This window comes from Engraulis encrasicolus, chromosome 19 (assembly GCF_034702125.1).
Source record: "Engraulis encrasicolus isolate BLACKSEA-1 chromosome 19, IST_EnEncr_1.0, whole genome shotgun sequence".
Lineage (NCBI taxonomy): Eukaryota > Metazoa > Chordata > Actinopteri > Clupeiformes > Engraulidae > Engraulis > Engraulis encrasicolus.
Genome location: NC_085875.1, coordinates 35,455,631 through 35,471,239, shown reverse-complemented (window position 1 = coordinate 35,471,239; position 15,609 = coordinate 35,455,631). Strand labels below are relative to the sequence as shown.

The 15,609-nt window shown below is 43.3% G+C and overlaps 1 protein-coding gene across 1 annotated transcript in view; it reads left to right on the top strand.

Moving 5' to 3' along the window:
• The window catches only part of grm1b (glutamate receptor, metabotropic 1b), a 36,055-nt gene extending 20,809 nt beyond the window's left edge, over nucleotides 1–15,246 (top strand). The window contains exons 4-8 of the mRNA XM_063224170.1: nucleotides 3,727–3,973; nucleotides 5,960–6,128; nucleotides 8,057–8,183; nucleotides 13,850–14,283; nucleotides 14,746–15,246. Coding sequence (XP_063080240.1) covers nucleotides 3,727–3,973; nucleotides 5,960–6,128; nucleotides 8,057–8,183; nucleotides 13,850–14,283; nucleotides 14,746–15,246 — 1,478 coding nt within the window. The remainder of the gene's footprint in view (nucleotides 1–3,726; nucleotides 3,974–5,959; nucleotides 6,129–8,056; nucleotides 8,184–13,849; nucleotides 14,284–14,745) is intronic.
• Nucleotides 15,247–15,609: the final 363 nt, after the last annotated feature.

Below are 15,609 nucleotides of genomic sequence, written 5' to 3'. Positions count from 1 at the left end.
TGTAAACATATGTATCATACAAATAACATGACGTGTTCTATGTCTGTTTGTCTCTCTTCGACGACCTCGCCAACAAAAAGGTGATCTAGGTAAATTGAGTTTTTATGGCACATTGGCATTATTTTATTCACATAGACCCCAAAAGTAGATCACTTTAAGCTCTAGATCACTTGAAACATTGCTCAGAAAGCATGCTTTCAAAATAGTGAAAACACAAGCACAAACTCACAATAGTGAAAGGTCTCAGAGTCTGCAGTATATTTACGTTTCTGGGATAATTTCATACAGACAAGTTTGGGCACTTGGCCTAAGTATCAGAGCCGTATCAGTTACGGATGGACAAAAATAGTTGAAGCATGGCATTTCATAGATACAAAACGTAAATATAATCAGGCATGCCGAGCACATTTTATATCATGGAGTAGTTTACACGTAGCATAAAACCAACTGTATTACCATGTTAGACGCAAGTAGGCCTAACCACCGGCAACCAACCACCATGCGCTTTCTGTGTATATATGTCTTCTACTCTCTTGAAAACGACTCTTGTCTTCCTTCCTCTCTTCCTACTCCTTCTCTCCTGTTGTTGAACACAAAAGGCCATTCACCCACTCTTGCTCTCTCTCGTTGTTGTTTGTGTGCCACACTGAAGTTGTTGTGTAGCTTTCACCATGCACACCTGTGACCTCGAAGTCCTCTAACAGAGATGCAGTCATAGTCTCCTTGTTCTGTCGCCTTTATTATGTTTTTTATCTAGAGCTCCAAGATGGTAAGTGTGTCTCCACATGGGCTACACTGAACCACTTCACCTCCCGAATATACATAGAGGTCGACGGATATGCTGTAATAAACAACAATTAGCCTACTAGCATCGCATTATGTCGATATATTCTGCTTTATATCCAACATTTCATGGAAGTAACCCTTAGAAAAAGATTAGTTCACTTTTTTTGGGTTAAACTCTCTCTTAAAACCAGTCAATAGATCAAACACATTTTTATTCATAACCAGACCTTTGATCTCTTGGCCCATTAATACTAATTAATAATCTTTAATCTATAATCTATAGATAGCCTAATCGATAATCAATAATCTATATCTAATATATCTGTTGACCTCTACTATATACAGTTATTGGGATGTTGCTAATGTGCACTGGTATGGGAACACTCTAAGTTAAGGTTTCTTTCTGCACATTTTGTGTATGTATGTATGTTGGTACACATTTGTTTTTTTGGAGATCCCAATAACATGTGTATGATGCACTGCAGTAGGCGCCCACTGGCTGTGCTGCTGTTTGCATGTGGGGGAGGAGGAGGACCACTGGCAAAAAGTTTGGACTCACACCACCTCATAGTACAGTGTGTGTGTGTGTGTGTGTGTGTGTGTGTGTGTGTGTGTGTGTGTGTGTGTGTGTGTGTGTGTGTGTGTGTGTGTGTGTGTGTGTGTGTGTGTGTGTGTGTGTGTGTGTGTGTGTTTGTGTGTGTGAGAGAGAGAGAGAGAGAGAGAGAGAGAGAGAGAGAGAGAGAGAGAGAGAAAGAGAGAGAGAGAGAGAGAGAGAGAGAGAGAGAGAGAGAGAGAGAGAGAGAAGCCAAGAAGCCGAATCAGCTGGACAGGGGGCAGAGAGCTTTGAGAGACACCTCTTCCTTCTGTCTGTAATGATAGAAGCTCAGCACCATCACCACTGTCTGGTTCAGTAGAATATTTCAGAATAGAACAAGCACAAGGCACATATTCAAAATGTGATACTGTGGGATGAGGACGGGGCTAATGCATGTAGGTGCCAGAAGGGGGGATGCAGTGGTGCATTCACATCCCCACTTTTGGGCTCCCTAAATGAGGCTTCCTCTACTCTTACTGCAGACAAATGAGTACAGTACAGCAGTGACATTGTTAAGAAATTGCCCAAAGAATGGAGAAAAAAATGAACCACCACTTTAAAACTTGTTCCAGCGCCCTTGGGCTAATGTACTTTAAAGATTGGTGAAGAATCACTGTACAATGTACCCACTGAGAGAACTTTACAGTAAGATATTACTTTAATCACTGACTACTCTACTGTGTCACTGTAGGGTCACTGCAGCCAGTTTAAATCATAACTCCCTTTCAGTGGCTCCTGCTTCACCTAAAGTATCATCATTTGAATCAGTTTTTGCACAGACTGTGTGTTTTAATCCCCATGCTGCATGACAATGTTAGAAAGGACAGGTCAACCATCACAGTGACTCAGACATCTGTTTTCAAATGAATGTGCATTGATTTAAATATTCTGTCAATCATGGCTTTAATTATGCTGCCAAACAGCTTACCCTCAGACTATGGGCAACAGTGCAGTTAGTTTACTGAGAATAGGCAAATGGGTTGATATGACCAGATTGTTGCATAAGCAACTTTCTTCCTCGCTGCAGTCCTTGGGGATTGACATAATCAAGTTTATTTAAAAGGAGGTCGCCCGCATCAATAGCGTCTTGTGAAAAATAATACATCACAGTTTTTGCTTTGAAGATTTCCGGAAAAGTAGGGCAGCGACAACACTGCATGTTTTGGTCCATGTATAAGCGCGCCTCTCCCCCACCCAGCACCCCCCCACCCCCATCCCCCACGCCCCAACGCGCTTGCTTTCCAGAGTGCAGTGTCTGACTGTAGTTGATATCTGGTGTTGCTAACGAAAGCATCATTTCTTGACCCCCCTCTGCCCATTGTCCATCCATTTTGTAGAAGACATGTGGGTGGGGCTGTGAAGAACACCTGAATGTAAATGAGGGAATTTCCGTTGTGTTCGGTGTTTTGGGGGCAATAATACTCTCACGCAGTGTGTCATGTTGGAAAATAATCACACAAATATCAGCTCTGCAGTGCTTGTTAGTGCTTCTAGCTGGCTGGGAGTAAAATAAGGCTGGTTAATTGATAGGGTGTCCTCTGAAAGACCTCACCATCGTTACCATCTAAAGACATGGAATCTTTTGGCCTGTTTATTTTTTTTCCTCCAGACAAAGTATACAGTAGCACCAACGGGGGAGTGGAAGGAGGGGAGTGTAGGGGCGTGGTGGAGGAAGAGCACAAATAAATGATTAATACACATTTTCAATGAATAATAATGTCACCATAATGTCCATTACTAATTAAATGCTGAGTCGGGTTGCAGAAACAGTCTTTTTCCCCCCGCTGCTCCATAGTAACAAGCATGCCTTTGATGTGCTATATCATGGCTGTGTCTCCTTTGATGCGCATTCCTGCTGCAAAACCAGCCCAGTATAGGCTACTGTATGTCCTGTACTGCTGCCCGTGGCTCCGGCATTATAATAATGACTCTTTGGACACCCTATCATTACTCGTTATCTCATGCGCACACTGCAGCAGCATTATGTATTTGGCTGTGAAAAGAAGAGGCTTGAAGCTGTAGTCTCATTTTAACCTCCCCCAAGGTTAAAATATCGTTAACTTTTTTTTATTTTATTAAAACCACCATGGTATATCCTCATTAATGTTGACCTAATTCTGCTTTCTTTTGTTTATCAGATGCTATCTAACTCTGCAGTGTTTTTTTTTGCTGATCTGATTTAATAGCATGGTCTTGTTTATTGTGTAACCAAACTATAATTATGCTCTAGGTCTACTTAAAGAAAAACTGAAAATTCACCCCTTATGTATGTATGTATGAGATGTGCATCTTTGAGCATTTTTAAATCTTTTGTTTAAAAATGTTTTGGTCTCCGTTGGGCGCAGGTTACGAGAGTCTGGAGGACAACTATGTGCAAGACAGTAAGATGGGGTTTGTCATCAATGCCATCTATGCCATGGCTCATGGCCTCCACGACATGCACCAGCACGTTTGCGGGGGCATGGACGGACTGTGCGAGGCCATGGACCCCATTGACGGCAGCAAACTCCTGGACTTCCTGCTGACGACCAACTTCGCAGGCGTCTCCGGAGAGGACGTCCGCTTCGACGAGAATGGCGACTCTCCCGGCAGGTGAGTTTGTGATTCCATAATTTGGCCAGGTGATCAGGACCGTATTAAGACATTGCGATGCCCCTAGGCACTACATCTCACAGGTGCCACCTTTATAAACAATATTTGTAAAGTTTGTGTCTTGTGGTGCCACCTAACTGGCTGTCAATTGTTTGTGCACCTGGGCACTGTGTCACTGGCCCTTATGGATAATCCGGCCGTGCTGGTGATGCACGACACTCCGTTAAAAAAGAAACAGTAACACTGGGTGACACGAGGGTGTCATAAGCATGTCATTACAGTGTCATAATAGTGTCATAACACAGTCATAGATAAGTCATAAACATTATGTCCATGTCATAAATATGTTATGATTCTTGGCCTTAAGTGACATTCGGTTATGGCAAAGACAACCTTGCCATAACCGAATGTCACATAAGGCCAACAGTCATAAAATGTTTATGACATGGACATAATGTTTATGACACGTGCATAACACTATTATGACACTATTATGACACTGTAATGACATGCTTATGACACCGGCGTCAAGTAAAGTGTTGCCAAAGAAACAATATTAGATAGATAACCCTGACATGTAAGGGTCTGGAAATTAAGACTCACCAATAATTTGCCATACTGGCCAGAGAACCCATATGGAAAGGATAAAAATCATGCACAATATTTACAAGTTTCCTATAAAATCTACAAGATTTGTGAAAATAGAAATAGAAATATAATATATAAGATAATAGATATATATTTCTTGGTAAATTTGTGTAACATCAAACATACATAAACAACAAAAAGTTTTGCAACTGCAAAAGCTGTATATGACAACAGTCCGTCATAGAGTATCCTTAAAAAAGTAAATCTTTAACAACATAGATGAACAAACCCATATAAAGAAAATGGTAAAGAACTTTACATTGCCTCAGCAGTAAATCCTTGTAGAAGTATCTATAGACTGTGTATGCCATTTATGATTTACTCCTGAAATTCCCTATTGGTGTTTCCTCATACAGAATTATTAGGTGAAACTAGTATGAATAAAGCACAAATTGTACATGATATTTGCAGATAATGTGTATGATACAATTACTTTCTTTGAATGCTTCATATAATGTTTATAGTTTTTAATTCTAATTTTCAGTATCAAATGTATATGCATTTTATATGTAAATTCCCACAAATATACATGTTTTCTGTTTGGATATAGTCATTGGTGAGCGGTTAGAGTGTCAGACATTTATGAGATTGCCGGTTCGATTCCCGACCCACCAGGTTAGTGAGGGGAATAATTAACCAGTGTTCTCCCCCATCCTCCTCCATGACTCAGGTACCCTGAGCATGGTACCATCCCGCTGCACTGCTCCCTTGGGGAGCCACTGGGGGCTACCCCCTTGCATGGGTGAGGCATTACTTCACTATACTATATTTATGTAAGTTTCACCAAATCATTTTGTATGATGAAACATCAAAAGGGACCACTTTCAGTAGTAAATCATAATATGGCATACACGTATATTTAGATGAATACTACTTAGTTTTTGTCTGTTATTTCCGCATGGGAAGCTAATGGAAAAAGTCCCTTACAGGTGATACTACAATGTATGGACTGTAATACCAGGAGTAGACTCGTGTAGTCCATGAGAATGTAGAGGGTGAATGACAAAAGCTCTGAAGGTTTAGAGCAAGCAAATGGTGTTTGCTTTCCGTAGAGTGCTGACCAAATCTACAGTACGTTGAAAACAGGAAAAGCCCATATTGATTCCAATGTAGAGTGTTTGAAGAAGGAGGCCGCACCTTGCATAGCATTGTTTTTATTGCACTAAAAACACTGCTACGTATGCAAGGTGCGGCCTCCTTCTTGAAACATTGAATTGAACATTTGGGTCAGCACCCTGACTCAGAGTTTAAATAATTAAGAGTGACGCCTGCACCAAATTGGAAAATTGACTTTCAATGTAGAGTGTAATGTCATATATATGACTTTGTTCCCATCAGGTATGACATCATGAACCTGCAGCTGGTGGACTCGGGAGTGTACGACTACATCAACGTGGGCTCGTGGCACGAGGGGATGCTGAGTATGGACGACACCATGCTGCAGATGAACCGCAGCGAGATGGTGCGCTCCGTCTGCAGCGAGCCCTGCGAGAGGGGCGAGATCAAGGTAAGCAAGTCTCGGGGAGGGGGGGTTGTTTGGCTAGGGTGCTGGAGCATTACGCCAGGGACCTGGGTTCTCCGACCCAAGGTTGTTTCCCCATCTTTCACCGTCCCCCTCTCCGTACTCATTTAATATAATAGAGGTCTAAAAGCCAGACAAAAAAGCCCGGCTTTTATTATATTATCTTGTCATAAATCTTCACTTTGCTGTGAATAAAGGTATTAAAGCCCATCAAAATATATTTAAAAACAATTTGACAGCCACAAAGTTTCTCTTTAACTCCCTGAAGAAGGCATGACTGCCGAAACATGTTGGAGACTTTTAAATGTCTAGTATGACCAAGCCATCACAATAAAGGCTTTTTAACTTTTTCTAAAGGAGAGTGCCTTGGATTTCCTTAAGTCTTTGCATCTAAAGTTTCTCTTTACATTAACATGTACGGTATTGCATTTAGATGGTAACCGTTTACCGAAGATGTTGATTGATGCTAATTACAATGAGAAAACTAGAAATGCACTCAGAGAGTTAGGAAGCAGTTTCAGAGAACATTTGACTATGTTACACCCTATTATTCTTCTAAGTCTTTCTGCCCTCTTAGTGTGGCGTTAGAAACTGGAATGTCAAAATTCGCCTTGTCCCGCAGCTCAATTTGTGGTCACTAGGGGCGCATCTAGATTTGTAGGCTAGCAATGGTGAAGAATCTTTAAAAACATCCTGGTTCCGGTTCTTGATTCAGATCACCACCAGAATTTAATCACTTCTTTATTTGGTCATTTCCAACAACTCCACAAAGTTTCATCCAAATCTGTTCATAAGTTTTTTAACTATCCTGCTGACAAACAAACAGACAAACAGACCGAAAACTTAACCTCATTGGCGGCAGTAAAAAGAGACACTGCCTAGAAGAGAGAGACATTGTCTAGAAAGTGGACTCAGTGAGAATAGTAGAATGTAAAATAGCTCTGATGGCGTACACAACTAGCCTGATGGTTAAGACACCCGTACAGTGTTGACCATCATAGGGCCGCCCCGTCCCGCTGCTCTTGCCCTGCTCCTGAAGAATGATGCTGTCATGACTCAGGCTGTGCTGTGCCGTCTTGTAGTTATGGCTCAGTGGAGACCAAGGCTGTCCTCAAGGTTAATTGGCCTTGTTCTCTGCAGTTTGTGGCATTCCCCTTCCAGACAGCACAATCCACTCTGAATTCATTTACAAAAACGCAGTCGCTGTTGGACGTGCAATCCAAAGGCTCAGGATTTGCTATGCAGGATGAATGGATCACTGCAAGAATATTTTAGAGAATCCCTCTTATCTGTTTGTTTATTTATTGATGTAGACAGTAACCCCATTCCGTAACTTGTTATCTCACAGTAAAAGGCGGACGACATGTTTGCAAGCACACTGAGTCATGTGCAGCGTTACTGTATATGGGGAATTTAGCACAAATTGAGCAGGGAGTGTTTTTAAGAGAAGGAATGAAAGAAATGAATCAGTGTCACTCAATAATTTAAATGATTGACATTCCATTGGGATTATGCTACAGCTAGTTTCCATATTCATGTCATGTGCACAGTGCAAATAAATCGATAATGTCCTGAGGAAGTGGACTGGAGCATTCTTCCAAATGACCCTTATTGTTTTTGATCACAACAGTCTCAAAATACACTATGCACAGATTTGGCTAAAAATGCCCATTCACTGCCATTCAAAATCTCAAGCCTATTGTGCCACCCTTTAACATCAATCAAATTTGCTAGAAATTTACAAGGGAGTTATGATAGTGCAAAGGAACAATTCTGCACGATCAGAGAAGGATATTGCAAAGTTTTCATTTTTGAGGGACGTTTGATGCACCCTACTTCATATTCATGTGCACAGTGCAAATAAATCGATAATGTCTGACATTGTCTTGGCTGTCCTGTCCCCCGGGGTGCAGGTGATCAGGAAAGGGGAGGTGAGCTGCTGCTGGATCTGCAGCGCGTGCAAAGACAACGAGATCATCCAGGACGAGTTCACATGCAAGGCCTGCGAGCTGGGCTGGTGGCCCGACGACGAGTTGGAAGGTACAAGACATCCAGAGACATTCCTTCCTCTACTCATCCTTCTGTGTCTGTCTCTGCCTCTCTGTCTTTTTTTGTCTTTCTGTCTCCCTCTGTTTTCTTTTGTCCAGTCTTTGCTGTTTCTGTCTTCTATCTGTCTGTCTGTCTGTCTGTCTGCCTTTCTTTATTTCTTTCTTTCTTTCTTTCTTTCTTTCTTTCTTTCTTTCTTTCTTTCTTTCTTTCTTTCGATTTCTCTTGCTCTCTCCCTCTACCTCTGTCGCTGTCATTCGCCCTTGTTTGCTCTCCATGACTGTAAGCTTGATCAGATACCAGTTCTTCTCATGCATTCATCTCCATCTGTTGTCCTCCCCCTGTACTTCATTCTTTTTTATTTTCTTTGTAATGACTTCTTCATTGTCATCATAATCATTCCCCGCCACCCCCCCTCAGTCTTCCCCCTAAAGTGGAAATACCTAGCCGGGCCACGCCCTCCTAGTGACCTAACACCTTCAACGTTGCTTCTAGTTAGGCCAAGAGCAATACAAATATTGTTTCTGAGCTCCCAAAAAAATGTAAACTCCTCCCACTTGTAAGGAAGCAAACAACCATTAGCAAACTAAGGGAGGTGGGGCAACCATACCGTTTGGGAAATGCTAATTGTTATGCTCTTGGTCAGACCACATCTCGAAGAGATTTGAAAGTCGATGATAATCAGGCTAGGAAATAGTGCCCCTTTCATCCCTAAATAATCTCTATGCAATCACAGCAAGGCCATTTAGAAGGAACCGAAAAGCTTAACAGTACAAATTATTGCCATTTTGTGTTGTATTGCCTGTTATATGAATGATTGCCTTTGCCAATTACTTGTGCCTTGATCCCAGAAGTTGTCCTTGTCCTGTGAGAAATCATGGGAACAAATCCTAACCAGAAGTGCTAAGCAGTAAAATTACAATGTGGTCACTGACAATATTCTTGGTGCTATCCAAAAAGTCAGAGAATGCGCGCACATCAGTAGCACATGTGCTGGACCACACAAAATATCATTGAAAGGAAAATATAGGTCCGCAACACTGTTCACTGTGATGAAGGACTGAGAGTCCGAAACGTTGTGCCATTAAACTTTGTCTGGGAGCATCGAACAATATTCTCGTTGATCTGGGCATGATGTCCCAAGACCTTGACTTTGACCTTGACCTTGACCGGTTTAACATGCCACTCCACTACTCACTGACCAGATGAACACGCGGGACAGAGTGAGACCTGAATGACTCATGAGTCACTAATGGTTCACATCATCACATGAATGGGTGTATAAGAATCTTCAGCTGGCCCTGCCGTGGCCTGTGCGGTAGCGCACTGGGTTACTACGTCGGCAACCCAGATTCGATTCCAGCTCGGGTCATGTGCCGATCCTTCCCCATCTCTATCTCCCCAATCGCTTCCTATCCCATTCTTTTCGCTGTACTATCCAAATGAAGTTGAAAAAACCCTCAAAAAATATTAAAATAGAATAAAAATAATCTTCAGCCGTGCATGGATGGAGTCACTGCATACCGAGATGCAGGGAGTACAATAAGGGGTGTTCAGCTGTCTGTCCGTGAGATCATCGTTTGCATGGCTAGGATACCTGGCTATGGTGGGTAGCAAACCTGAAATGTGTCCTATTTTCAGAGCTTTCCCATGGCATTTGAAGGCCATTCATCATAGCAGAGACTCTTTCTTTCTCTCTCTCCTTCTCTCTTTCTCTCTCTCTCTCTCTCTCTCTCTCTCTCTCTCTCTCTCTCTCTCTCTCTCTCCTTCTCTTGTGCCCCTTGACAGGCCTACTTCACACCGCAAGCAGCCTGTCCTATTTTCAAAGGCCCTCCGTAATGCTCAAAGACAATGCAGCATCTTTACAGTATGGCCTATATAGCGAATGCATGTGTGTGTTTTTAAATACCATCTCCTAATATCTTATGAGGAACAGGCAGGTGTTAGCTTTAAGGAAGATGGCAGCCGGTGTATCTATCCACCCGAGCGGAGTCTGACCCTGTCAGGAGAGATGGCATTTGCATACCAGCTGCCTGTCAGTCACCCAGCTCAGCCCTGAGTCTCAGTGACAGTGACAGCCAGCGCGTTAGGCAGACACGGCTTTAACCATGTGACAAACAAGAGGTGAGGATGATAACCTGTCTGAGGCCGTGTTGGTGGATTCAGGGAAGCTGACACGGGGGGACAAAGGGGTCAGTTGTCCCGAGCCCAGGGACATTGGGGGCCCATAATTGGGTCTTCTTTACATTGAATTTATTATTGGGGGAACTTTTGTCCTGGGCCCAGCCAAAGCTGTCAGCGGCCCTGGGTGGAAATATTTTGTTTAGTAAACAGCTCTTCTGCCATGGATAAACACTAGTTTTTTTTAATTAGTACACAATCACACCTCAAAATACTTCTGCTACAAAACTGAATAATATTGTTTCCCCGTCATTTTCATCAAATGCAAAATGCAATCAAAGGCAATGCATTCATTCATGCATTCATAATTTGTCCATCAATCAAAATGTGTTGCACTTACTAAAGATCAACGCAATATTATTCATTTGATTATATATTTTGTACCACTCATGTTCCATTTTCTTTCATCTTCTGCAATCTTACATGATTTTAGGAGTAATGCAGTCTAGGTCTCATGGGTCTGTTTGATCCACTTTAAGAAATCCTCTAAAAGCAACATAACCGGACGTTGGCCTAGTGTAAGAAATATTTTACCATTTGCTCAAATCAATACCCAGACAGTGGCCTTTGATCAAACCATTACTGTCTGATTGTTAAGTTCAGGGTTTGCACATCTATCTAAATGATGGTGCATTTTAGCTAGGATATATTTCAGAGGTCCGAGCTTAAAGCAAGAGTTACTGTTTTAAAATCAGAGAAGCACATGTAGTCATTAAACTAATAGGGTACATTTGTTCTTCAACAACATTAATACAGTATACATTTATGACTGTATGTAAATTTAGCTTTAATATGACTATGTAAGCAAATGAATAGGCATCTAGAGGCATCTTATGTTTTATTTTGCCTGGCCGAAAGCACCAGATGCATCTACAGCACACCAGACCAAAATAAGTCAATGAGGAAATCTGTCAGATTAAAACTTGCTTAAATGCTGAAACACCAAAAAGGTGACATCAGCAACTGCAGTTTATCTAATTCTGGCAAATACCCTGCACAGGAGTAGCCCCAGTTAATTTGTTGCGCTGTGTGCTCACTAAATAATTGGCAGGGAAGAGTGTGTTGGTGTTTTGCCTCATTTGTTAATGCCGCTGGACCGTGTTGAAACTACTGTTGCCGATTACTGAGCATGAGCGAAAGCCAGAGAGGGTGCCATTTGTCCCAGGGGATTGGTTACAATAGCTGTCAGGAAGAATAGGCCATTTAACTGTAGCATTCAACCATGCCATTGACTCTAACAGCTTCAAGTTGAATGCCTTCGCCCGGCCTCGTTCCATACCAGCAGCCATTTAGGCATTTCATTTCACATCGCATTACGGTACTTTTCACGTAGCCTACATAACACTGCTGTCTAAAGCTTCCTAAAGGGATTAAATAAGTAGAGAAGCTAAGAATCCAAGAAAAAATCCTTTGAGAAAAATTAGCGCAAGTACAAAGTCAGAGGCAGAATGGCAATCATGTGCTGATGAAGGACCTGCACAGCAACTGCCAGAGAGTATTTGAAATAATACAGTCCCTCTCCCGCCCTATTTAAACGGCAATCTATATTTAACTGGAAGGTGAAATTGAAAACGATACGTATTTCCCCAGTTCTTTGATCAAACAGCCGGAGCATTAGGTATTTCAACAGCTCCTGGTTCCGTAGCTGCAGTGCACAGCTAAAAACCTTCAGCAGAGCATCAGTGATGAACGGCTCGCTAGCACTCTGTGCTTTCTTTGCAACTATAAAGTGAAGTGGTATGTTGTATTTATAGTTGTATACTATATACAAAATATAGTAGCAATCCTTCAATATTACTGTAATCCTATACAGGTATAGTTTTTAATCCGTAAGTAGAGCATCAGTGGTGAACGTTGGCTCTGGCTTGGGAGGGCTTTACTGCAGTGCTCTGTCTCCTAGGCTGGGGCTGCTGGTCTCCGTTTCACTGGTCAGCTTTCCACAGAGAGAAAGAGAGAGAGAGAGAGAGAGAGAGAGAGAGAGAGAGAGAGAGAGAGAGAGAGAGAGAGAGAGAGAGAGAGAGAGAGAGAGAAAGAGAGAGAGAGAACCTGTTTATTTATAGTTGGACTGAAAACCTACTTCAGCTTTTGGTGCATTGGATGGGGCTGGGCCCATGCAGGCAGGCATGGATTTTTGAACAGAAAAGCTTAACGGAGTGGCAATCCAAAGGAAAAAAAAATCTTCCAACGGCCATTTTTAATTCATGGCCAACTGTGCGCGCCAGAGAGAGAGAGCGCGAACGGGTCCCAGCACCCTCCTCGGGCAGCTACAGTATTTTCATGAGTATAAATATGTAATGGTTTCTGCTCTCAGCGGGTCACATGTACTGGAAGAGATCCGGGTCTTCCTCTATCACTCTGACATGCTTTTGTCTCCAGCCCTGCACTCCAAAAGGCATTAAAAATTGACCACGAGTCAAATGAGACGCTTCAGTTACATTTGTCATGATTTTTTCTTGAAATAAAGACTGACACCTGAGAAGGATGTGCCAACTTGGCATTGTCTCAGGCAGTTTATTGAATCAAACTGTATAATATAAAGGTCTCGACCATCACCATGAAACTGTCTCCCAACACTGCGCTTCATTTCAGTCATTATTGATGTGTTTAGCTAGCCTGATTATCATCGAGTTTCAAATCTCTTCGAGACTTGGTCTGACCAAGAGCATAACAATTAACGTTTCCCAAACGGCATGTTTGACCCGCCTCCCTAGTTTTCTGCTGGTTGACTGGTTTCTGGCAAAAGTGAGTGGAGTTCCCGATTTTCCTGGAGATCAGAAATGATATTTACATTGCTCTTGGCCTGACTATAAGTAACATCAATGGTGTTGCGTCACTACGAGGGCCAGTGGTGTAGTGGGGATTTTTAAAGTGGGGGTACGCGATTTTTAACGTCATCAAATAATTAGGCAACTTATCATGTCAAACCCCCCAACTGTCCTTAATCTACTGTCATTGCTTCTCCGTTTTCATCTGTTTGGTCAATCACCTGCAATACTGCTATGGGATCATTCCTTTTGTATTCAAACATGGGCAGAATATTATTTTTAAATCTCACTTCTGGAGAAGTGGGTCGACTGCGTACCATGCCCACTACACCCCTGATGAGGGCATGGCCTGGCTAGTGTTTTGCCACTCTCCATCTGCTCACAAGAAAACCTGGAAACTAGAAACTCATTCTTTCTAAACAACATGCCTAAACCTAGTGGGTTTTATGTATTTATTTTTTTTGCCCTACTGTGGCCTAATGGTAGGGCACTCGTCTACCATATGGCTGACCTGGGTTCGATTCCCGGCCCAGGTTCTTTGCCGGCCCTTCCCCGTCTCTCTCTCCCCACTCGCTTCCTGTCACCACTTTCACTGTCCTATCATAAATAAAGTCAAAAAGACCAAAAAAACATCTTAAAAAAACTCATTTTTTCCTAAACAACATGTCTAAATCTAGTGCGTGTTTTTTTTGTCTTCTCTCTGCCTCTCTCCAGGCTGCTTGGCCATTCCCCTGCGCTACCTGGAGTGGAGTAACCCGGAGTCCATCGTGGCGGTGGTCTTCTCCTGCCTGGGCATCCTGGTCACCAGCTTCGTCACCTTCATCTTCATCCTCTACAAGGACACACCGGTGGTCAAGTCGTCGTCGCGCGAGCTCTGCTACATCATCCTGGCGGGCATCTTCCTAGGCTACATCTGCCCGTTCACGCTGATCGCCCGGCCGACCGTGGCCTCCTGCTACCTGCAGCGCCTCCTGGTGGGCCTCTCCAGTGCCATGTGCTACTCGGCGCTCGTCACCAAGACCAACCGCATCGCGCGCATCCTGGCCGGCAGCAAGAAGAAGATCTGCACGCGCAAGCCGCGCTTCATGAGCGCCTGGGCCCAGGTGGTGATCGCCTCCGTCCTCATCAGCATACAGCTCATACTGGAGGTAAGACAAGATCAGATGAGATGAGAAGATAACATTACGATAAGAGATGAGATGAGATATGAGATATGAGATATGAGATGAGATATGAGATGAGATAAGATAAGATAAGATAAGATAAGATAAGATAAGATAAGATAAGATAAGATAAGATAAGATAAGATAAGATAAGATAAGATAAGATAAGCTTCATGAGTGCCTGGGCCCAGGTGGTGATCGCCTCCCTCCTCATCAGCATACAGCTCATACTGGAGGTAAGACAAGAGGAGATAAGATATGAGATAAGATCAGATAAGATCAGATAAGATAAGACATGAGATAAGATAAGATATGAGATAAGATAAGATAGATACTATTATGACACTGTAATGACATGCTTATGACACCGGCGTCAAGTAAAGTGTTACCGAAAAGAGACTAGAAAAGAAAAGTGTTTGTGTTTTTTGTGTTTCTTGCGGCATGCAGGTCACGCTCATCATCCTGGAGCCTCCGGCGCCGGTCAAGTTCTACCCCAGCATCCGCGAGGTCTTCCTGATCTGCAATACCTCCAACATGGGCATGGTGGCGCCGCTGGGCTACAACGGCCTGCTGATCCTCAGCTGCACATATTATGCCTTCAAGACGCGCAACGTGCCGGCCAACTTCAACGAGGCCAAGTACATCGCCTTCACCATGTACACCACCTGCATCATCTGGCTGGCCTTCGTGCCCATCTACTTCGGCTCCAACTACAAGATCATCACCACGTCCTTCTCCGTGAGCCTGAGCGTCACCGTGGCGCTGGGCTGCATGTTCACGCCCAAGATGTACATCATCCTCGCCAAGCCCGAGCGCAACGTGCGCAGCGCCTTCACCACCTCCGACGTGGTGCGCATGCACGTGGGCGACGGCAAGATCGCCTGCCGCAGCAACAGTCTCATCAACATGTTCAAGAGGAAGAGGGATGGCCCCGGTAATGCCAAGTAAGTCCATTTACGCTTCCCAAACTCCACCAAGCCCCCGGCCAGCCATGTTAGGAGCCCCCGTTGGGGCCCATTTGCAGTCCGGATGACTAGTGTCGCTCAACAACCCCAAAAATAAAAAAAGTCATTGACATAATGGCACAGCGCAGCTCAAGTGGCTACTATTGTATCATGCCTGAGCGAACTTGATGACGTACAGAGGAAAAACGCGTTGTTCGCTCTGAATAAACGAGCCAAAAGTCAAATAAGTGTGCGGTAAACTTCTTTGTTTTGAAGTATTGAACACTCCTGCCTTTACCAGCACCTAGAAGCTGTGCATGGATCTTTGAACTGTGGCCACTATTGTTCTTTACCATGCACTTCTCAG